This window comes from Lottia gigantea, assembly GCF_000327385.1.
Source record: "Lottia gigantea unplaced genomic scaffold LOTGIsca_33, whole genome shotgun sequence".
Classification (NCBI taxonomy): domain Eukaryota; kingdom Metazoa; phylum Mollusca; class Gastropoda; family Lottiidae; genus Lottia; species Lottia gigantea.
In genome coordinates, this window is record NW_008709110.1 from 1,051,253 (window position 1) to 1,077,020 (window position 25,768).

The following is a 25,768-nucleotide window of genomic DNA, read 5'->3' on the forward strand; positions in this document are numbered from 1 at the left end:
TCATCTACTGGTGATCTTCTCTCCTGTCAATTAAAGCATTGATACATTGTCCCAAAATTCCATCGCTATGAATGACTCTTAACGGAACTTGTTTAAACGATTTCCAGGATTCACATATTATGAACCTGGTTCCCTCGGAGTTCAGTTTAAGGTTAAACAACTAATTGCATTCATGATAGATCCAAATATTTCTTAGGTTATAATAGAATAACTGGACACAATTTATATTGATAACAATTATTTTAATAAAGAACTTGCGATGTTTTGACGATCATTGCTTGATGAAGACGAGAGCATCATCGTTAATACGTTGCAAGTTCTTCATTAAAGTAATGTGTCCAGTTATTCACTTTCCAATTTCTAAATGTCATTCAAGGAAGGTTTTAATAACTTTAAGAAGAGACATTCAAATTTCAGATTCAGTGTATGTATTTTACCATCTATTTTATTATATGTACTTGTTGAAATCTATTTCTAGTTGCACGTGATGACATATATAGCTCCCTTGCGACAAGTCTAATATGGGATTTTGTCTAATAAATTCAATATTTTGCGATTAATATCTTTTCTGAATATGGGCAGAATAATAAAATATCATTAGGGGCAAAAGTTCAAGACTAATTTTCATTTCCATCGGGAAATCTTACTAGAAGTAGGAACTAGTAGTTTTGACTGTATTCTTGTCATTTCATATTGTTATTGATTGACTGATAGAAATATTAGACTATACAGAGTACCACTTTATGTTCATTGAAATATTCTTTATCTCAATGATACTAATACCGCTTGACTTAATCTACTAAAATAATAAATATTTGTATCTTCCTCAGTATTTATATTAATATAAACTTGGGATTAATCTCTGTTTGAACTCACAATCACTAGTTCGATATCCCAAAGTGCAGGCAATTTAATTATATGAAGATTATTAAAGCCAATTATTAGAATTGATATTTTGTAGAGGTTCATTTTCAAGAATTACGATTCAGACCTTTTTTTGACAAAGAGTGAGGTAAATAACTACTGGTAAATTTTTTTGATTTGATATGTGTATATTGAGTGATTACGACCATTGTTGACGGAAAGACAATCCGACCACAATATATATTCCATGGAGTATTGATAACAGTAAAACAGTATGTAGCTTTTCAATTCTCATCAAAGCCAGAATCTAACTATTTCGTGTGACTACAGACAGACCATTGTACCCAATAAACTCAATTTAGATAATATATAGAGACATAAAATCTTTCAACCATTCGTCCATCGGAAACAGACGAGTAACCCAATTATTGAAACTATTACAAGTATTGGTGAAATAGGCAGGCTGTTTTCCTGTACTACACATTATTGTAATGCTGAAGCAGTCTGTAATTAATTATTGCCAATTGACCTGGGCACTCCCTTCCTACATGTAAAACTCTTCCAGAAACTTATAACCAATTAACAAAACCTGGATGTCCTTGATATACTCCCATCAAACAAGTTACCAACCATTACAACGTGACCTGGATGTCCTTGATATACTTCTATTAAATAAGTTACCAATCCTTACAACGTGACCTCAATGTACTTAATATACTTCTATTATACAAGTTACCAATCCTTACAGCTTAACCTTGATATAACTCAATATGTTATTATTAATTAAGTATTATACCAGACAACAATCCTTACAACGTGACCTTGATATAACTCTATTATACAAGTCAGCATTCCTACAACGTGACCTTGATATAACTCTATTATACAAGTCAGCAATCCTTACAACGTGACCTTGATATAACTCTATTGTACAAGTCAGCAATCCTTACAACGTGACCTTGATATAACTCTATTATACAAGTCAGCAATCCTTACAACGTGACCTTGATATAACTCTATTATAAGTTATTATAAGTCAGCAATCCTTCTATTAGTTACCAATCTTTACCACCAATCCTTACAACGTGACCTGTCCATGGTGTACTTCTAATTTACTAGTTACCAATCCCATTGATCTTGGTGTCTATGATACGCTGTACAGTGCTTCCAATTCTTACGACTTGACCTGGAAGTTCTTATATCGGTTCATTTTAAAACCAAATTATAACATGACACTGGTATTGTATTAAACTGCGAGCAAAGACACAAAACATTATTTTCATCAAAAATAGGCAGACATGATGAAATAATGGCTAACTTGGATCATTAAACATAAAGAATGAAAAGGCCATATCTTGATGATGTCGTGTCTGATATTATATTCTAATCTTTGACAGGCAATTCAAATTACCTCTTTTAGTTCTTGTTTTAAGTTAATTTCAAGTCAGCAGTATTGACTTCAACACCGAAAACTACAATACATACTGAAAATATGATCAATGAATCGTTGGCTTTATAGTGCGATTCTTGGTTTGTGTGCTTTAAAAGCCGTCATTTCTAATTATCTTAATATCGTGAGAGCATGTCATCAACTTCCCAGTTGGCAAGGACTGGGATCGATCTAGGGAATATGTTGGTATGAACATTATCCCATCACAATGGACAAGAAAATAACCTATATAAGAACTGGTAGCAATTTTATGGAAAACTTGTGAAATAGAAGCACTAATTCATACACTATAAATTGATTACCATATAAAGCTAGAGATTTTTTTATATTTTAAATTATTAATGGATTACCGAGCAGTTTTATTTCTTACAGATTATAGCCAGCATTTGTTACTATTTATGTAATGTCATTTTTATGACAATTCATTGAATTATTGATATATTTCAGGTTTTAATCAGTTTAGACTGAAATCTTTTTATGTTTTAAAACTATTTGGTATGTTTCAATGTGTTCGTTCCGTTCTTCTTTTTCTACTCTAGATCTGCTTAAACGTTGATTCTAACGACATACTTCAGTTCCAAAAATATTTGACTGTTCAGCTATGGCCGAAATACCCTATAGCCACATGCTTTCTTTATAACTGTATGTATGGACTGTAAACTGGACTCCTTGGAAATATTCCACATATTATGTTCAATAAACTCAACGTAATTCAATTACAGGAAAGGAAAAGCCTGGAAACACGAATTGTCTGTCGCTTTTGTAATATCAGAAAAGTTGAAAATATACATTAAATCAGAAACATTTGCTCAGGAAATATAAATCTCACTTTTCTATCATATTATTATTATTACTAAGAGATGTGCAATAGAAAAATCAAATGTGCTCTTCCGACAACAATTGGTTATAATATACACACTAGTGGGAATTGCACTCGACGAATATTTTTAGAATTTCATTGACTGACTTTGCCTTTGAAGTACCGAGAATCATGTCAATTACAGATTAAGACAACGTTAAAAAAATAATGCAAATTATAAAAAAACGACAGAATTCCGTGCTTCTCAACCATTTAAGTAAAAACAAGAAGTATTATGGTGTCTGAAATAGCCAATAGAAAATGCTGAAAATAGTTTCCATAACAATAAATGGCTTAGGGATTAATTGAAATCCTGATCATTGTGTATAATATTTCACATTTTTCTTTTACGAACAGATATCGGATTTAATCTCGATCACGTGACCTTAATCATGATCATGATCACGTGATCCGATCAGTCTGACGGACAACAATATACACTGTAATCATGCCTGTAATAAAGTATTACGAAACTTTAATATTTGGAAATCCCATCAGTCAAAATGTACCTTAGTAACTTTTGAATAAGTTCGCTGACATTTAAATTAAATGACTTGTTGGTGGGAAGGTACTGCTCAAACTGGTTACAGTAACAAGTAAGTGTACCAAAGTATCCGAATACTTAACTAAAATATATAGACAGAAAGGTAATAAAAGTATAAAAACCATAAATTAGTAACGAATATAATAAATATGAAGTAAATGCTCTCTGGAGACATATAAATTATATCCATTGATAAATGATGCAGAAAATACTTAGTTTAGGATCCAATCACTAAATACTCTACGTGGATTAAACTTCCATTTTTAACTGAAGACTACGACAACCACAATCCTCCCAGTGGTGCCACGATCTCATCAATCTCACTTCAGACTTTATATGTTAGAAAAAAAATGACCTGATTTACACCAAATTGAATTTGATACATCGACAAAATCTATGTCTACTAATGATCGAAAGAGAAGGGGAAAGTTACGACATACCCATTAGCAAATGTTAATGTTGCACGTAGTTTTAGTGATTTGTTCATCCAATTATCGATAAAAAGAAAAACGTAACGATCTAAAAATCAATTTCAATATATTTCATGAAGCATTTCTCTCTACAGCTTTTGGATATTTTATTGCTCGGTTATTCTTGTAGAAAAAGACCTACCAAATTATGTCTCGGTGTCAGTTTGTATCATCTCCATCACATAATGTTCACTTATACAGAAAAGTGTACGAAATGTTAACTGACTGACCGTTATCTTTTCACTGAAACTGTATTTTCTTCAATGATTCTTTTATTGGAAGCTCGGTTTGACATTGGGGAAAGCACTTAGACAAGATACTATAAGCAAGTAAGCAAACTCACTGAACCTCCGCGAGTGACAATTCTAAGAGGAATTGTGTTGTTTTTTCTTAATGTGTTTTTATTTCTAGTTAACCATCATTACTCTAAACATAGGCTTGTGGCAAATCTCGCGAGCGAATACGCCCACCAGCAGCTTGATAAAGAGCTAAATGTGAACTGTAAAACAAACTCTATATCGTAGCCTGTAGAGTGAGCACGAGCCAAAAAAGTGAACAAACGCGATATCGGAGTTTTATGCGATATTCAATAGTGCATATCTTCATAATGATATTGACACATTGAATTTTATGCGATATCTCTCAAGAAAATCATCGGATCATCACCAAATTCAATAGTGCACATCTTCATAATAATATTGACACACATACAAAAGATCAAAAAAATCTATAAAGAATTGTAGCCTGTAGAGTGAGGACCGACAGACCGACGGACGGACCGACAGGGGCAACCGCAATATACGCCCATACTTACGTGTGGGCGTATAAAAACGACTTTTGAATAGATTCAATTCTACTGCAAACGGTTGGTGATCATATGGTTTGTAGATGCAATAAACAGTTAACCTTCTACACATTACTTCTATACATAATCCAAAAGAACTTAAGTAAAGGAAGAAAGAGTATTGCGTACTCTTATTAATTCAGTCCTTGCCGACCCGACCTTATTTCGTATAGAACGATGGCAATGACATTCCATAAAATATCGATCACCAAGCGTAACTTTTTGGCAGCAAGACATACTTTCATTGTAATAGAATGTCATTTTGGTCTACGTGACATCTGAAAAGGAGATGTGGAGATGACCTACACAATAGAATAATAAGGATAAGACTGTTTGGATGTTCTGCCCCGTTAGCATCACCTCGTAGATGATAATTTATACATTTCTCCTTCAACTATCAAACGTCGTCCTTGTTACCTGGCCGTGAATTCAACATATTGACATTTACATCTTCAATTCAAACCGAAGTAGATGTTATAGGATGCTGTAAAGGTTAATTGAAGCAATTGGTTATGTTCTGTTGGTTAGAATGCATTCAAGCAGTCAGTAAGAAAATAATTGTGCATTAAGTCAGAATTCTCCTTACCATTGTATTATTGTTTAAAAAATGTTATTAGTAAAGTAGAGGTTTATACTTTATAAATATCGACATGTTCAAAACTCGACGTTATTCGTTGCTATAGCTACATATTAACTAGAGTAGATTTTCTCAGCAGTAAAGAAGTAAAGCTATTTAATTTCAATCAATTTGATTGTAGCTGTAGGCTCACAATTTTATTCAATAACATTCTTCTATCTACTTTTTTATATTTATCAATTTTCAGTAATCTCTTCTATTGAAGATTAAACAAAATGGCGACGATTACATCTGCCATACTTACCTTTATGCAACAGCAAACAAAGATGTTCACCTGTGAAGGCTGTCGTGTTGAAACAGCTTACCTTTTCAGAATTAAATCATGATAAATGCCTTGACATATACAATCTCTGAAGACATATTAAATTGATATCTCCCACGTAACGAGATGCCTTGAGATAGATCTGTTAACCTTTACAGTCTACAGATGCTTTCTGATCACGTTTACGACAGACATCATGAATACAGCTACCAACTAGTTGTAGTGTTTATTAATGCACAGCTGCTGTAGATTATACTAAGATAATATGACAATGAGCAATGATGCTGAAGTCGATAAGGTTGGTTGATCGGATAGAAGGACCTCATGAATGGATGATGGACCTGAGGATAGGATAGACAAGGATGAAAGGATGGGAGGATCTGATGGTAGGACACAAGGACCTAATAATAGAAATGGACCTGACGAAAGAATTGGAGGACCTAATGATATGATGGGAAGGCCTGATGAAAGGATTGGAGGACCTGATGATATGATAGGAGGACCTGATGAAAGGATTGGAGGACCTGATTAAGGGATTGGGGGACCTGATGATATTATAATAGACCTGAAGAAAGGATTGGATCACCTGATGAAAGGATTGGATCACCTGATGAAAGGATTGGAGGACCTGATTAAAGGATTGGATCACCTGATGAAAGGATTGGAGGACCTGATGAAAGGATTGGGGGACCTGATGATATTATAATAGACCTGATGAAAGGATTGGATCACCTGATGAAAGGATTTGAGGACCTGATTAAAGGATTGGATCACCTGATGAAAGGATTGGAGGACCTGATTAAAGGATTGGATCACCTGATGAAAGGATTGGAGGACCTGATTAAAGGATTGGATCACCTGATGATATTATTATAGACCTGATGAAAGGATTTGAGGACCTGATTAAAGGATTGGATCACCTGATGAAAGGATTGGAGGACCTGATTAAAGGATTGGATCACCTGATGATATTATTATAGACCTGATGAAAGGATTGGAGGACCTGATTAAAGGATTGGATCAACTGATGAAAGGATTTGAGGACCTGATTAAAGGATTGGGGGACGTGATGATATTATACAAGACCTGATGAAAGGATTGGAGGACCTGATGATATGATAGGAGGACCTGATGAAAGGATTGGAGGCCCTGATGAAAGGATTGGAGGACCTGATGAAAGGATTGGAGGACCTGATGAAAGGATGGGAGGACCTGATTAAAGGATGGGAGGACCTCATGAAACGATAGAAGAACTTATGCATCTATCTTTTAATATTTACACAACGCCTATCGGTTTATAGTTGATGTTTTTATTTCTTCAAATGAATTCAGATATTTGAGTTAAAATCTATGATCAAAGTATGACAATCATATTCACGAAGTCGGTGAGAACAGTTCATGTACCTTAGAGACATGTTGTACTGTGTGTTTTGAAGACTCATGAGTGATTTGATCAGCAGCTGATAATATATAGAAACAAATGATAAATCAATACCCGTCTCTTCAATACAATAAATATAATAATTGTATAGACCAGGTTAAGAGAACTTGTCACAATCTCGCGGCTCCATTCCCACGTATTCCCACTTCAATATATCTTTGTTATGTCATATTACAAGGATGTGCAGGTTCTCATTTCGATTGTGCTGATACAATGTAATATTATAATCTTTATTCGTTTACAATAGACGAAAGTATATAATATTTCTGTGTCCTCCGCATGTTCAGCACCATTAACACCATCTCAACTATATTTATGGAAGTTGAGTTATATTTATTTACATGTGTAAAAGAGGGTCCGCAATGACCAGAGTTGATGAAATAAATTTAATTTAATAGTTTGTGAAAACTACGAAAACTCTTCTTCAAATAATTCTTAATTTAATGTTCTTAATATTCTCGGATAACCTCAGGTACATCCGTAAATGGGTGAGATTGACAGTCAGAAGAGATGTTCCAAAGAAGCAAAATTGAAACACTGCTGCAGTAATATTCACTTTTTCTGTTTCCAATTACATTGTTACCATTGGAAGGGACCTGATATATTGTTTAAATTACCAATACTGCTGTCAGTGACAAGTCACGTGATAATGGAAGAAGAACGGATCTGGAGTGTTCACAAAATCACTGCCACTGACAAGAAACATTAGCAATTAGGCCACATGCTATAGTGTTAATACATAACCTATTGTCAGTGATACTGCTCGGCTTCTCCTCCTTTAATGATCATTGTGGAAATTAGTTAGCAAGTGCACGATATTATTGACTATTTCAAGATTGTTGCGCTGACTTCGTTGTTAATTGAATAGATGATAACTGATGATGGCTAAAAAAGGAATGAAAGGAAGAGATGGTGGTGCATTAAGCAGATGTATGATAAAATTGGAGTGATCAGACACTGCAATTTAAGACTCCTCGGCCCTTGGAGCGACATTTTTCCGATTGGCGATGGTTTAAAAAGAATTAAAAGGAAAAGGTGTTGTGATTAAGCAGAAGTATGAAAAATTCAGACAGAATGATTTAAGACACACCCCTTCCCTCGGACCCCGATTTTATGGTCTTCGTCTTGGAATCATACACATAATACCGAGAGCAATTTTGAGGCATGATTTCATAAGCGTTGTTATAGTGATTCATTCTTCTTAGTAAAGTATATCATTTGTTTCAGTTGACCAACTCGTGCTAGTAAAATAGTGTGCTCTTGTTAACCTAGAACCTTAGTTCTTATGATTTGTCACTGTCTAGGTATATATAGTAATTATAATCTTATTATATAATAAATCAATAAAGGAAAATAAAACTCTCATTAACTCAATCATTACTTTCTTCCTTAAATGTGAGATAAATTTACTCAATATGCTCTCCGCCATTAAGATGGACTACAGTAATCTCTGAAGAAATCAGAACAACGTGACCCGACTCCCAATACTGCTTCTTCAATCGGTAATGTTCATCCCACTTTCTGTCTGTCGTGTTCTCAATAATTGAGTCGATTTAATACATCTAATGACTCCATGACTGCTATTGCATGACAGTTTTAAAAGGTTAAATTAAGAATTCTTTGCATCCCACTGTGCGTAATTCTAGTAAAGGGAATTGTTGGTAATAAGCCTTCCCAAGACAAAAAGAGCTGTTAAAATGGCTTGATACTTCATCATTCTGATAGTATAAAATCCCCGAGATTCAATTTACACCAAGATAATAATACAGTGTCATTTTAACTATCTCTTGTAAAGTAAATGTACATAAGGCCATCTTTCATTTTTAAACACATTAAGCGAACACCGTATATCTGTCCTTGAGAAACTGATTATCATGTTTGTGAGCCAACCTTCAATATCGGCTGCCTCTCGTAGCATATCACTTCAACTAATAACCGACAAATTCTATTCAAAACGACATTCGGTACAAGCCTGTTGGAACAGTTTTGTTTTTTGCTTGTACCTTTTTCCATACGTTTATATTTGTGTGCTTTGTTTTTGATATGATTGTGTTTTATTCCCAAACGGCTATATTCGGGCTAATAATTGTATTATGGATAATTTATACCAGTGTTCCCCACCAAAATATCTTTCATTTGTAAAACGTCCTTCAACCATCTGTATGGGCATCAACGGCTATACAGACTAAACGGTTGCGTTTAGTTACCAAATCGCTCAAATCATATTATCTTGAAGGAACATCTCGTCACCTACTGACTATAAATACGATTTGAAAACTGCCACAAAACAAAGACATAAACACAAAAATTAACCTTTGCCGATTGAAGTAGGTTATCAAGTATTGACAAATCCATAGCTAATCAAGGATGTCAAAACGATCAAACATCTGCCTGGAACTTTCAAGAAAAAGTAGAGTGTAATATCTATTCCAGTTCATTTCAAGATAGGAGATGACAACGCCATTAAGCATACTTCCGTTTTGTGCGAGGTATATAAGACGTCCTAACTTAACTGGATCTATTGGTTTTTGTAGGCGACTGGGTCAAATGAGACTAAGAATAAGGGACAAGTTACTAAACATTCGAGTGGGTACAGAAAGTGTATCAATAGGTTTCTATTTCAGATGTACTTGAAGTCATTATACATATTTCCTAATTTAAGCTTTAAATTTGATCTCGGAAAGAAAATCATTAACCTTATTCGTGCTCTTAATAAAGTTTTAAATTATTAATGAAAGACGTGTAATCTATTTGGCTTTATCATTTCATCTAATAGACAATGGTCATTTCAATATGGACAAACTGGCCATTAGCAACATGTGCTTGATAATCAATTTGTGACCTATAGAATATTATGTGTCATTAGAATTAGTCATAAGGTTGAATGGCATTTAATCAATACTAGTATTGTTTGGTTGAATTTAAAATATTAACTGATGAACACCTTGTCCTATTTAAGGTAACAATGAATGATTTACGATTTTAGAAAGTGACCTAATACAAAATAAAAAAAAGGATTTTGTAACGCAAGTCTTTCCAGCACAAACGTGAATAATCCGAAACATCTGTTTTGAGACCAATATCGGCATTGCTGGATTGTCGTAGAATGTATGACCTTTAGAACAAGTCGCGTCCACTCTGGGAATAAAAACAGCGACTAATTATGCGTAACCCCAACGGTCTGAAACGGAGATAATAGGGTTGGTCGACATCATCGGGTCAACAAAGTGCAGAACATGTTACACTTCAATTTACTTACTTTGGAAGTTGATTTATAGTTTAAGGTAGTTAAAATTTGAATTGGTTTTGTTGTAGTGAAATCCATCCATTAAAGATAATAACATTTTCAAGTTAAGACAAAAAAAAAAAGAAATCAGTGCACGTATTCAATATTTCAATGTAAATTTCTATATTTCTGAAGGATGTCATGTCGTGGCCTCGGAGTTATTGAAACTTAATCGCCCCAGAAGAAATTGAGTATACTGATGGATTTCTTCTGTTAGTGACAAAGGCCGACCAACATACCATCAAATTCAAATATTTACCCGGTGATGTTCAATTTCAGAATAGTATTGATAACGGATTACTTCAAAATTCCCATCTTAGAAGAAAAGCAATTGGTAATGGTGTGGCGTCTACAGCCTCTCTATTTGTAATACCAAGTATAGCCAATTTATTTTATTGGTTTCCTTATAGATTCCTTTATATTTAAACAGAAAATATAGCAATTGTAAACCCAATGTAAACTGCACATAAACTGTAGGTTTAACATTGAAAAGGTTTTTCTTTTTGGTAATTTTGCCTCCAGTTAATTCATTCCAATAGTTCATTCAATGATTCCAACCATGTTTTATAAGATGGCTATCATGACAAAACCTATATTAGCTCAATTTGTTTTGAGAAACGACATATAACTTCACACTAGTGTTGCGAACAAAATTGTATCCTAGTGTATTAAGTATATAATATTATACATTATATTTATCTACATTAGCCCAATACGAAGTGAAATAATGAAAAAATAACTATAATCTATTTTGATTCTTAGACAAAACAATGATGACAATGAAAATCGATTTTAAATTTAAACCTCTTTTACAACTCAATAAGTTAACGGGTAACAGAACTATTATGTTATAGGTTACACCATTATGCTTACTTAATGTAACTTTTGAAATATTTCACGATTAAACACACCAAGTACAATGTCACGTATAATTTTGAGCACCTGCTCGTTGTGATATTGCTATGTTATTTTTGTTCTTGGTTTAGGCGGCAGTGTGCTAGAATATTGCAGTGGTAAATGTTAACGCAGTTCCAATATAGCAGATAATGGGAGACAACTAAGCTTGATAATGTTCAGTGTGTATTTATTAATGCCAACAGGGTGTTTTTATTAGCCACTGTATTATCATCAATCGATACATCAACATCGATAACACACTTAGAAATAACATCATGAAAAAAAACAATTATAAAACTGAAATTTTCGCCATTGGTATATATGTTTAAATAGAATATTCTGGTACAATTCAGTTCAACCCGCAAGTTGTTAAACTGATTAAAAATCTGCTTATTCGGCAGCATGGTTTTCCGGCGTTGTGTTCTTTGCATGCAGTATACAACAGTTAGCCAGGAGAGTGGCAAGATTTCAAACTGGTTTTGAAAGTTGGCAACGGAAGTAGTAAAACAAAAACAGTTATAGATAATTTCAAGGTTATATTACATATCGATCCACACAAAAATATCTTTCATGTTTAAAAATCACAAATGTTTTATTAATTATGCATGGTGCCTAAATCAATTAAATATTCACTGATAGCTATATTTTAACAGAATATAGGTCCTACCAGTCAACATCTCATTGGAAAGTCAATAATAATCGATATTCAACTGTCGGGGGATCCTTCACCTGCATAATCTGCAGTGTACGAGGTCCTTGTGTTTTGGTCTAAACTACACGATTAGCCCCATCGACAGCTAAAACAACAACAACAACCAAAATACACGCATATTTTAACGGTATGTTTCAGATAGATTTATTCTGAAATCAGTTGTTATAATACTAGAATCACGACAGCTAGACTTAAACCAATTAGTTGTCAGTAAAGGACAAATGACTGTAACTATCTCATCTTGTATCACAGGAAACAGTTTGTTTCTAAATCATAACCGTGTCAAGCGAGAGATTGATTTAAAAACCCTACTAGACTAGATTTTAAAACACTGAAAACTTATATGTATTTTTATAGTCAAATATTTGTATATTTGTCCTCTTTGGAGGGATCCACTAGTAAACAACTTTTATTTTCAATTTTTGTATGCTTGGAATAAATTTGAAACGGGACTGTACGTGTTTTGATTACAGTGGATAAACCAGAGTATAATTAATGTATTATGTATGTATGTTTTTATATTTCTGTCTTTACTGAAGTGTCCAATTAAGGACTTATGGTCAGGAAAACAGCATTGATGTTCTCGATTGATGAAAGCCAGGGTATTTTAACATGTATAGTCTGGAACATCTATTTATCGTTAAGGTGGAGAACCTTACGACGGGGAAATTGGCTGAAAAATGCACAGGCATCATCCTATCTCAGTCCCCCAAAAGCTGATTTGTCAAACTGCGTGTAAAGCAATCACCAAATATGCATCTACATTTTACTTTCATAATAATGTGTAATGGTTTTCCGAATTAATTGATATTTACCTATAGATAACATTGTAAAATTATCATGAAAAATGAAAACAACCCACTACAATTTTGATCGGGTGGTCAATATCCACGTATGTTACTATTTAAAGTATTGGTCGTTTTCGTGGCATCATAATTGTCATGAACATGTCATATACAATCAGCCAAGCTTGAAATTGGTTTTAAAATACACATTGAACAAATAACGACACCAAATACTTGAGGCAATGATAATTAAGCAATTTTATATCATTTGATAAGGAACAAGAAGGTTAAAAATGTATAAAAGTGTTCAGCATGTTTTGATGAGCACACTTAAATATCAACAGACCTGCGCCATTGGTTTCTTCTTTCTGAAAACATATTTGTATCTTTGCTCCAAGATAATATGACCCTCTACAACCTAACTTGATATATGATTGAGGCTTACAAACCGCGCAACGATGGTCATTCATTAATATGTATACGCCTACATCGAAATGTGGAAGAATATTACCGTAGGCCCTGTCCGCCCGTCCATTCACATTTCTTGTAGGCACAATAGAGGCAGGGGTTTTTATCTTATGTTGATGAATTTGCAAGTACGTATTGATGAATTTTTGGTCAAGTTCGAATGAACGGATTTTGAGTTTTGCCCTTAACTTATTAAAAACGTGTCAAATTACTGTTGAAAGTACGATGGCGACTACATACGACCTTGTTGAACTTGATATTGTTGAGATCTCAGTCAAGTTCGAATCTGGTTATAATCGGTATCTGAGTTATTGACCTTGAATTAATAAAAATGCGTCTTGGTTTTGTTGTTTGTTTATGTTTGAATTTGACGATAAACTGTGGTATGAGGTATTTTCGTGTATATTTAAGATTATGAGAAAATTCATTTTCATGGTTGTATGTTACCTTGGTAGCTATCTTAGAAATGCGAAATCAAACAACATAATGAAGACAATGTTATATATTTCTAAATTATTGTACCAACGTTCTATGGATATTTTACATGCACATAAGGCCTATTGTCTTTGTTCTATGTGAATGACGATCCACCTTTTTTTGTAAATGGGATCATTTAGATTGACAACCAATTTATAAAGAGTTAATAACCTCTTGCCTAGTAATTATTAATTATTATATCTAACCGTATAGCGATGTAATATCCTACTGTCCATTTAATGTATGGTGAAAAGGGAGATTTCTCATACGAATCCAATTTCAATTTGCCTGTAATCGTGACCAAAATGGAAGTGAAACATAATCACATTTCACTGGAGACCTGATGAGTTGTAAATTAATAATTACCCAAGTCATTGTAACAGTTCTAATCTCATTCTTTTTTCTTAATGGCTATATGAGATTGTCCTAGACAAGTGTTACTGGATAATTCTCTTTAGCCTTTTATACAGTTTTGAAATATGTTTCATAATGGACGACTCGTGGTAAATCTGGAAGCAGATTTTATCTGGTAGTTGTTTCTTCTTTTTTTGTCATTTAGTACATAGCATTAGGCTACACAATGAAGCTGTCGGAAACTTGGAATCCAGTGATAAGAAAAACCTTTCGGGGGAATGCCAAAAGTTTGGTTTTATGAACTCTGTATACGACATATCTCATCTTGATGCCAGCCCTTGTTAGTAAAGGATGTTGGAAGAAAAGTAAGTAGGTTGGAGTGATTAAGAACAGACATATAATTGGAATCAAGTCAAGAGAAAGATTGGAGTTACGTTATTAAGTAATTATTTTACCAGAATAAATTCGACGTTCATGAAAACAACACTGAATCATATGTAGACAGTACAAAACAAGTTATATTTGATGATGTAGGACATGCATGTTGATGTCATTCACGTTGATGTGTCACGTAAGATAACAATCAGCTAGCCTAGGGACAATGTATAATAATATAATTATCTTTATCTTATATATTAATCAGTTAAGTTTACCAAATCGTGCACATATCAGATAATTTATTTTTACAATATTCTAATCATTATGTTAGTCATTGCCTATATTGATCCTGTGTTGAACAATAAATTCTAGTAGTAGATATTCACGTCAAGAATTTCATGTAAGAAGACATATCACCTTGATAAACGCAGAGATTTTGAATGATTTGGCATAATGGATCTCGGTGCGGTTCCGGAACTATTTTTGAACAGGTGTCTTTGCTTTGTGGGTTACAAGATCCACCCAGGACAGTATTATTATGCTTATTGTGAGAATGATGATGAAAATAGTGATATCAACTCGCTTTGAAACCACTAGGAGAGTACCATAACATATAATACTCATATGTGTGAACACTGAGAGGTTTCTTTGATTGGTTCTGTTTTTTTTTTTTTTTTTTTTTGGTTCATTTGGACATTAACTTCGATTATGTCCACTAGCCGAACCACCGGTGTCAAACTCTTTAAACCCATTTTACTTACAACTGGTGCTGGACAAGAAGTAAAAAGTTATTGTTTATTTTAAACATAAATCACTTGATAAATCCCTTTATTCCTGTGTTTTATTTTTTTCTAAAATTTACATTGGTCTAAGTACATGATATCTAAAACAAAACCTTTAAGTCAAGTACATGATCAGAGTTGTCTGAAAAATTGTTATCTTTGATGTTTTGTATTGAACATTGGATTTTCTGTATGAATTAAGATGAAAGAGAATTGAAAGAGCTCCAATATAAGAACTGTGAGACAGAGTGCTCTTCACCATCAACTTGACTAGATATTACATGCTTTATTTATTAATATCGATGGATGCTGATATTAAACAATCCGGTTCAATTCTCGAGGTTTTGGCGCTGACTTAAAACATGATTGAGAGTGGATTATTTTCCTATAGAAAACGCAGTGCAAATTATTCTAATAACATCGAACAGTGAAAAGTGAAAAAATGTATTTTTATGATATTACATGAGTAGCCCATATAAATCCAAATTTTTGTTTATGTATTTATGATCCAAAACATGATATTGATGGACTTATATTATTATTGTAACTCTATATCACAATACCTAAAAAAATATCCAATTTCTTTTTTTGATGCAACTTAATGTGATGATATTGGTGTAAGATATTTTGGTGAAAGGCGATTGGGGCTCTACGCATCAAAATTCGTCCTTAAGTGTGATAGAAGCCTATAGCTTTAACTATAGGATGAGATGCATATTGGTTAATTCATGTGCAACAGAAAATAATTAGCCTCCATAGTTTTAGATAAAAACTGTCCTATGATGAGTACAGGTCTTTCCTGTATTACACTCAAACCTGAATTGCACCCCTGAATGAATTGATATCTCCAAAATAAACAGATGCATTTGAGTTGATAAATACCATTTATGTTAATGAAATTCTCTGTAGATATATCAATTAAGACTGTAAAATTTAAATCAACCGAAAAATAGAAATGTATTAATCATTCACACCTTTCAAACTTTCAAAATGAATAAAATGAATATCACAACCAGATTTAATTTTGAAAAGTTATATTGCAGTAATTAAAAAAAGTAATATAAAAAGTTGTTAGTTTCAACCTCCACCAGGATTAGATCTAATGTCTGTATTTTATATCTTATCACTTCATATCATGACAATTGTCATAATCATAGAAATATCACAATATATTTCCACTACTGTTATCAAATAACATTTTATTTCATCCTTCTGTCAATTGAAAAGCTTAAAAACTGACGTTTTCTTCGATAAATGCAATTATAATTCTTATTTTTTGCGTGAAAATGTCAGAAATTGCAAAGAACGAGAAGTTTGTTATATTTAATGTATTGTAATCTTTTAGAATAATGAAAGTTGTAGGAATGTTGGTTATGTTTCGGGATTTTCACAACAATCCTGTATGCATGTACACTCAAAAGAAAGATCTTACCTGCAAGCTAAAACACTGTATTTCATTAACACATATCCTTCCATAGATAGTAATCCTAGCAACAGGCCAACATATTTAATCCATTATGATTTAGTCCTGGAAATATAAATTGAATGCTTGGATTACCTAATAGCAATGAAAATTTGGTTTATTCCAAAATTATTGATTAATATTTGTAATATATTAATTCTATATCACTGGACGTTGGGATTCAAGCGATGGTAATCGGGTTTATTAACTAAATTAATTAAACTATCAATGAGTCACTAAAATATTGATCACTGTTTTCATCAGTGTAAATCATAGAATAATAGAATAGCAAATTCAACAATAGTTGCATAAATGGGCGAGGCGGATTTGAATGTTGTTCCTAAGTGTTCTATAACCTTTGATACTATGTATACCTTAGTTTTGAACCAAGGGATACAAGTAACACCATAAAAGGGACATAAGAAGCTTAAATCTATATTATTTCCTTGTGTTTGGTTTAGACCAATGTAATGCTTTTATTGAACTTTGTGGTTCTGTATTTTGCCTAAAATTGATGATGCTGTACCAAGAGATAGTTTCAAGAGATATTTGAAGAGATAGTTTGAGGACATGAGTCTAAAGGTAATAGAGAACATCCCGATGATTTTGATTCTTCAATTGAAGTGTCGAATTTAGATCAACTGAAGATGAAATCTGATTAAAAATGTCAACTCAGACGTATCGTATTACATGTGATCTTTACGCTTATTTAAAGAGTATTCAGGTTTAGCACATTTTCCATTAAAAAATAAATACCCATACAGGATATATCGTGTTTTCTACCTTGCTATTAGTTTGCAGAAATTAAGACCCAACAATGCATACAACATTGGTAGGATTTAGTGATAATCCAGTAGAAAGTGTAGATGGTAGAAAAAGCTAATTGTAAATCTGATATAGGTTTAAGTGACCGATAATTTACTAAGTTATGATTTAATTTGACAGGGTGGTGAAACAAACCACTCCATACTTGACAACATGTTTCGTGTCTTATCGACATGTTCTTCATAAACTTGAAATTATTCGTCTAGACACCAATTAAAAGGCAAAAGGTTGAAGTTAATCCAGCGAGGTCAATACGCTTTAATTCATCTTAACAACCTTAAGCCCGCTGGTTAGTCAATCCAATTAAACAATATTCCCCCACAAACTTTCATCATCTTTTCCACCAATTAATTGCTTCTACTGAGGCGAATTAACCGATGTTAACTTCCGTTCGCCAATTACTGGTGTCTCGCTGTATAGTTTTCTACTCTTCTGAACCACTGGCATAATTCTCAATAAATAAAGAATTTTATTATAATTGCACATGTCCACAGTCAAGCTACAGGGGATTCGGTACTTAGACATAAGATTAAAATTAGTAAGTACACAAACTAGTCTAGGACTTGAGACTGTGGTTTTTTATGTTAGCTGATGATAGCTTGGTCAGATAATATGAAATGAAAAGTGGCCGCAATCTGAAACAATAATGAAAACCAACAGACCAACGCAATTCTCAAAAAACAACTCAAGATCCAAGACATGCTGATTATGGAGGTTACATGTAAAATGTGTGAGGGAAATTCACTTCAGTACTAACAGAGAATCCATACACCATTCACAATATCGGTGTACTAATTGATCTTTCTATTTAGAAGGCATATATTATAATTATGGTCCATATTTTAAGCCTAAGCGGGTGTGCTATATCATGCTATTGTACTAGATTAATGTGCTGTCATTTGGAAGATGTCACAAAATGGCCCATCATAATAATATGTTATGAAGATTAATATCAATCAAACTTTCATACAAATTGTCTATTGATTCATTTCGAATGGCATAGTCTATAAATGGCAGATTGTTCACAATGGACTTGCCTAAGCCAAACCTGAGCAGGAAACACATTTGCAAGTCTATCGTACACCCATTACTAACGTTCTCATAACTGACATAGAAAATAGCCCCTGTGATTAGCTGAGATCCGCAAGGAGGAAATTAAAATAGTATGATAGAGATCCACTAATCGTTTTGATAAACAGCTCATCTTTTTCTTTCCTTTCAGTGAACGAGTTATATTATCATTTGATGTGGATGGTCGAATCTAATGTGTTGAGTATCCGCATTAGAATCTCACTATTTGACACCATACTCATTACTTTGAAAAGAATTGAAGTTATCAAATAGCATGTTTTATTATAAATAGTTCATGTTTGATAGCAAAAACTATTATACATGACTGTATTCTAAATATTTTGAATGATATGTAGCAAACATGTTATATTTTAAACAGTCATCTTAACAGACTTACATTTAACAGACTGTGATTCACAACGCTCAGTTGACAGTCTCTGTTTCACAACATAGTTAACTTAACAGTCTCTGTTTCATTACATACAGTTAACTTAACAGTCTCTGTTTCATTACATACAGTTAAATTAGCAGTCTCTGTTTCACTACATACAGTTAACTTAGCAGCCTCTGTTTCACTACATACAGTTAACAGTCCCTGTTAGTTTTTTAAGCTACATTTTGGGTACACCTAAACTGGAAAATGTTTCGGAACCATAAAAGTTTATTTGTAGATAGCCAAAGGTAAAATTAATGGTAAGGTTTTATTAACACCATATTCACTTAACCTGTCAAAACTATAATTGAAGCGAATGCAGTAGTTACATACTTTCTAATTAAAAAGAATCAATTGAATTTAAGTTTGGAATGCTGTCGGTCGGAATAAATGAAGCGAAATGAAAGTTTGATAAAAGTCCTTAACTGTAACGGAAATCGGGAGTGACATTGGATAGACTGGCAATTGATCGAGATCGACCTAAATTTTACGTTTGGTCGACTTCGTTTTTATGTTGTTAACACGATACAATTTGCCTACTTCCTTTCTCTACTGTATTATTCTATTCAATTGGTAAGGTTATATAAAGGGGATATAAAGGCCACGCTGATCAATTCTAAATGAATTGAAATGATGAACTGCAAAATCTCGATTTGCGCTTTGAGAATTTGGCGAAACAGCTGTCGTAGCCAAAGAAGAGCAACCGCCATCTTGTCACAGTTGGTCAATACACGATGTTGTTTCATCTGCTTATAATAATTATTATAGCACGAAATATGGTTCTATTAATTGAACCTTCTCATTATTTCTACATTTGTCTTGTTGGTTAATCTCGGCTTAAATTACGTCGTTATCCCGGATTAGGAGACGGCAAACTATTGTTAATATCATATTAAAATAATTAGGACCTAACGAAACCCAACTGCCTCGTTTCCGTCGCATTCAAGAAACAATGAAATATTATGGACCAAAATAAATTTCTATTTTAAAAATGAAAAGCTCATGCAGCCTCAAATAGAATCGTGTATTTTCACTCGAAGTACAGGTTTGGTCAATTTCAAGTAAAAAAAGTAAGAAACAAAGCGGACATTCAAGTGAATTTTCTGTGACTTTTATCTTCTCTGGTTCAGACTAATCTCTCAACCTTCATCCGACAGTTACTAGATATGAGTGTCTATTAAATGTCATAGTCCATGTCTTTCTCTTTTTATATATAGGTTTAATACCCTGCTTTTATCTCGTCTTTTAGAAATGATGATTATTAAAGTTGGATCTGGATTTAGAACTAGACTCTCTATTCAGTTCATTGTAACAGCATGACTTCGTGGCACTTTCCTATTCATAATTTTCAGTTAGTTAAATGTTATTGTAGCTATTTTCTAAGTGTATTTGTTTGGCAGTCTATCGCTGATAACTGCTAAAAGATGCTGTTTAGAAATGGCTCGTAATCAAGATAATCTCGATGTATGTTAATATGTTGATAATAAAGGAAAAGACGAGGTAAATTGTTGATATTTGTTTATGTTATTGGCGGTAACAAATAGCTGATACTGCTACTAGATTTAAACACAGGTATATGATAAATAAGTATTAATAAGAAGTCTTTTCAAGGAACACTATGAATGGTTCATAGGTGTCGGTCATTATTCATTGTTGTCAATAAATATTAGTCAATGTGTTTGATAGTTGAAGGTGGATGTCTTTTGTTGAAAGTCAATGTGTTTTGTTGATAGTTATTGTGTGTTGATAGTCAATGTGTTTTGTTGATAGTCATGTGTATTATTAATAGTTAATAGTCAATGTGTTTTGTTGAAAGTTGGTAGTCAAGGTGTGTAGTGTTGATAGTTGATAGTCAATGTGTAGTGTTGATATTAGATAGCCAATGTGTGTTTAAAGTGAATGTCTTTTGTTGATAGTTGATAGTCAATGCGTGTATTGATGATAGTCAGTGTCTTTCGTTATGAGTATTGGTGATAGATGGTAGACAATGTGTATTGATAGATGATAGTCAATGTATATTGATAGTTGATGGTCAATATGTATTGGTAATAGTTCATAGTCAATATGTATTGGTGATAGTTCATAGTCAATATGTAATGGTGATAGTTGATAGTCAATATGTAATGGTGATAGTTGATAGACAATATGTATTGGTGATAGATGACAGACAATGTGTATTGGTGATAGTTCATAGTCAATATGTATTGGTGATAGTTCATAGTCAATATGTAATGGTGATAGTTGATAGACAATATGTATTGGTGATAGATGACAGACAATGTGTATTGGTGATAGTTCATAGTCAATATGTATTGGTGATAGTTCATAGTCAATATGTAATGGTGATAGTTGATAGACAATATGTATTGGTGATAGATGACAGACAATGTGTATTGGTGATAGTTCATAGTCAATATGTATTGGTGATAGTTCATAGTCAATATGTATTGGTAATAGTTGATAGTCAATATGTATTGGTGATAGTTCATAGTCAATATGTAATGGTGATAGTTGATAGTCAATATGTATTGGTGATAGTTCATAGTCAATATGTAATGGTGATAGTTGATAGTCAATATGTAATGGTGATAGTTCATAGTCAATATGTATTGGTGATAGTTCATAGTCAATATGTAATGGTGATAGTTGATAGTCAATATGTAATGGTGATAGTTCATAGTCAATATGTATTGGTGATAGTTCATAGTCAATATGTAATGGTGATAGTTGATAGACAATATGTATTGGTGATAGATGACAGACAATGTGTATTGGTGATAGTTCATAGTCAATATGTATTGGTGATAGTTCATAGTCAATATGTAATGGTGATAGTTGATAGTCAATATGTATTGGTGATAGTTCATAGTCAATATGTAATGGTGATAGTTGATAGTCAATATGTATTGGTGATAGTTGATAGTCAATATGTATTGGTGATAGATGATAGTCAGTATGTAATGGTGGTAGTTGATAATCAATATGTAATGGTGATAGTTGATAGTCAATATGTATTGGTGATAGATGGTAGTCAATATGTAATGCTGATAGTTGATAATCAATATGTAATGGTGATAGTTGATAGTCAATATGTATTGGTACTAGTTAATAGTCAATATGTAATGGTGATAGTTGATAGTCAATATGTAATGGTGATAGATGATAGTCAATATGTAATGGTGATAGTTGATAGTCAATATGTATTGGTGATAGTTCATAGTCCATATGTAATGGTGATAGTTGATAGTCAATATGTAATGGTGATAGTTGGTAGTCAATATGTAATGTTGATAGTTGATAGTCAATATGTATTGGTGATAGATGATAGTCAATATGTAATGGTGATAGATGATAGTCAATATGTAATGGTGATAGTTGATAGTCAATATGTATTGGTAATAGTTAATAGTCAATATGTAATGGTGAGAGTTGATAGTCAATATGTAATGGTGATAGTTGATAGTCAATATGTAATGGTGATAGTTGATAGTGATAGTTGATAGTCAATATGTAATGGTGATAGTTGATAGTCAATATGTATTGGTGAAAGATGATAGACAATGTGTATTGGTGAAAGATAATGGACAATGAGTATTGGTAATAGTTAATAGTCGATATGTATTGGTGATAGTTGATAGACAATGTGTATTGGTGATAGTTGATAGACAATGTGTATTGGTGAAAGATGATAGACAATGAGTATTGGTGAAAGATGATAGACAATGTGTATTGGTGAAAGATGATGGACAATGAGTATTGGTGATAGTTGATAGACAATGTGTATTGGTGAAAGATGATAGCCAATGTGTATTAGTGAAAGATGATAGACAATGTGTATTGGTGAAAGATGATAGACAATGTGTATTGGTGAAAGATGATAGACAATGTGTATTGGTGAAAGATGATAGCCAATGTGTATTGGTGATAGTTGATAGACAATGTGTATTGGTGAAAGATGATGGACAATGAGTATTGGTGATAGTTGATAGACAATGTGTATTGGTGAAAGATGATAGCCAATGTGTATTGGTGATAGTTGATAGACAATGTGTATTGGTGAAAGATGATGGACAATGAGTATTGGTGATAGTTGATAGACAATGTGTATTGGTGAAAGATGATAGACAATGTGTATTGGTGAAAGATGATAGACAATGTGTATTGGTGAAAGATGATGGACAATGAGTATTGGTGATAGTTGATAGACAATGTGTATTGGTGAAAGATGATAGCCAATGTGTATTGGTGATAGTTGATAGACAATGTGTATTGGTGAAAGATGATGGACAATGAGTATTGGTGATAGTTGATAGACAATGTGTATTGGTGAAAGATGATAGACAATGTGTATTGGTGAAAGATGATAGACAATGTGTATTGGTGAAAGATGATGGACAATGAGTATTGGTGATAGTTGATAGACAATGTGTATTGGTGAAAGATGATAGACAATGTGTATTGGTGAAAGATGATGGACAATGAGTATTGGTGATAGTTGATAGTTAATGTTAATCATAGACAGGAAAGGGTTTTTTTGTTGTTGACAACAATTGTTAGTCAATGTGCGTTTTGGCACTTGATAGTTCATGGATTTTGTTGATAATGGTTCAAATATTCTGTCTTAAACTCTTAGAGTTATATATAGTTTTAGATGTAGTTATACAAAGAAACTGAACAACATTCGAACACGGTGTATATGGAATCTGGGGCAATATACGTGATACCAGGTCTAAGACTTTGACAATTATTACAGTTAAGTGTGCCAGTACATAAAACATTTCAATAAGTTACCACAGTTATTGAATGGATTATTTACGAGTGTAGTAAAGAAGATTTTATCAAACAATTTTCATTATTAAATTGTTTGTTTTGAGATTCTGCAAATAGTTTCTGTTTAAACAGGTTTTTACAATCGATTCAATGCAAAGCGTGCGTAGTCCTTTACATTCCAGTAATCACAAGCATTAAGAATACGGTTTGTTTCTGCCCATCCCCAAGGCCTACGTAACATTGATAATTTTTATGTATTATTCAAGTAAAGTAGATTGAGATAATATAAGATAGTTATACAAATAGAACTATCCTCTTTAGGTTTATTTAAGATTAAATTCATATAGTATTTCACTTCTAAAATATCTGATGCTATTGTGTAATCAATTACATTTACAATGTTGGCCTATATAGCTTTATCATTGTTTGTAATCTGTTAGTCTGCGATATCAGCATCTGTTTGAAGCGGACGTTAACTTATCATCTACCAACCGACCTATGTCATTTGTTTTTCACACCAAGAGTGCGATTGTGCTATTGGACAAAAACAACACCTGACGCCGCTCAGGTACTGAGCATGCCAAATCAGCTTCATTTTCTAAGACTCCACGTAACTAATTGCGTTAATTTGTCTTTTCTTTTCTACAGACCCAAAGATCAAATTATCCGTTATAACGTTTTCATGTGGATGAATTTCAGGATATCATTAAATCTGATTAAAGATTTGATATAATAGATACAAGAGATATTGATTGACCCACGTGGACTATTATTATATTGACCTTTTATTAAATACTGACCAACCATCATTTATTTCCCACTGCCTAGTCCTGACAAATTACCTATTAAATGATCATGGTTACATGGATAATCGACTAAATCTCTCACATCAAGTGCTGTCATCATTAATTTCCTCAACTATATGGACATAGTTCGATTTATACCGCTTCAATCAATTTTGTGTAATTGTTTTATTTCGTCCACTATTCCCGACTGTTAGTATAATTAGAAACAGGGTAGTAGTTTAAATTGTCTGTTTTGGTTTCATTGACGTACACACACACACAAGTCATCAGCTAAGGTAGAATTAATTCTTGACTTTTTAGTGAAACTTCGATGTGCGAATAAATTTATGTCATATTTTGGTCGTTTGATGCATTTCTCTCCTCGCATGCGTTTAAATTACGTTCATCTGCTTCACTTAAATGACCGAAGACAATATTGAGATGCGTATAGGTAACTATGAATCTCGTGTAAGTTTACAAATTACTACTTTAACGAATGTATTGGAAATAGTACTGATGTAACTTCATGGCAAATGTTATTCCGAGCACTTATAAGGTAATCTTAACATGAGAAATAATAAAGTATCCAAGCTGTAAATTGAAGTTAGCGACAAAGGTCAAGAGAATGGAATCAATTCCTGAAACATTACAAATTGAGCATAATAAGCTTATCATCTGTGGTATCAGATGTTGCAAAAGAGTAAGCGAGTTCTTCTTCTCCGATACTTGGCATTGAATGAAATCTTGTTGCTACGACATCCTTATTTTACGTTTTAAAGAAATAGCAATGAAAATCAAATAGAAGTGCTTTGAATAAGTTAAAGATGACCTATCCTTCTTCTTTACCATATGCAACAAAGAATCGAATGAAGTGTGTGTAGATGTTAGTGCGGACTGTACCGAAAAAGAAAG

The 25,768-nt window shown here is 33.0% G+C and overlaps 2 protein-coding genes across 2 annotated transcripts; both read right to left on the reverse strand.

Annotated features, from left to right (window-relative positions):
• Window positions 1-21,583: 21,583 nt before the first annotated feature.
• LOTGIDRAFT_77129 (hypothetical protein) lies at window positions 21,584-22,135 on the reverse strand (the record flags this gene model as incomplete). Its single annotated transcript, XM_009058150.1, has 1 exon — window positions 21,584-22,135. A coding segment is annotated over one exon (552 nt), but the record flags the coding sequence as incomplete, so codon positions are not given.
• A 976-nt stretch (window positions 22,136-23,111) lies between these two features.
• On the reverse strand, window positions 23,112-23,792 carry LOTGIDRAFT_120099 (hypothetical protein; the record flags this gene model as incomplete). Its single annotated transcript, XM_009058237.1, has 1 exon — window positions 23,112-23,792. A coding segment is annotated over one exon (681 nt), but the record flags the coding sequence as incomplete, so codon positions are not given.
• Window positions 23,793-25,768: the final 1,976 nt, after the last annotated feature.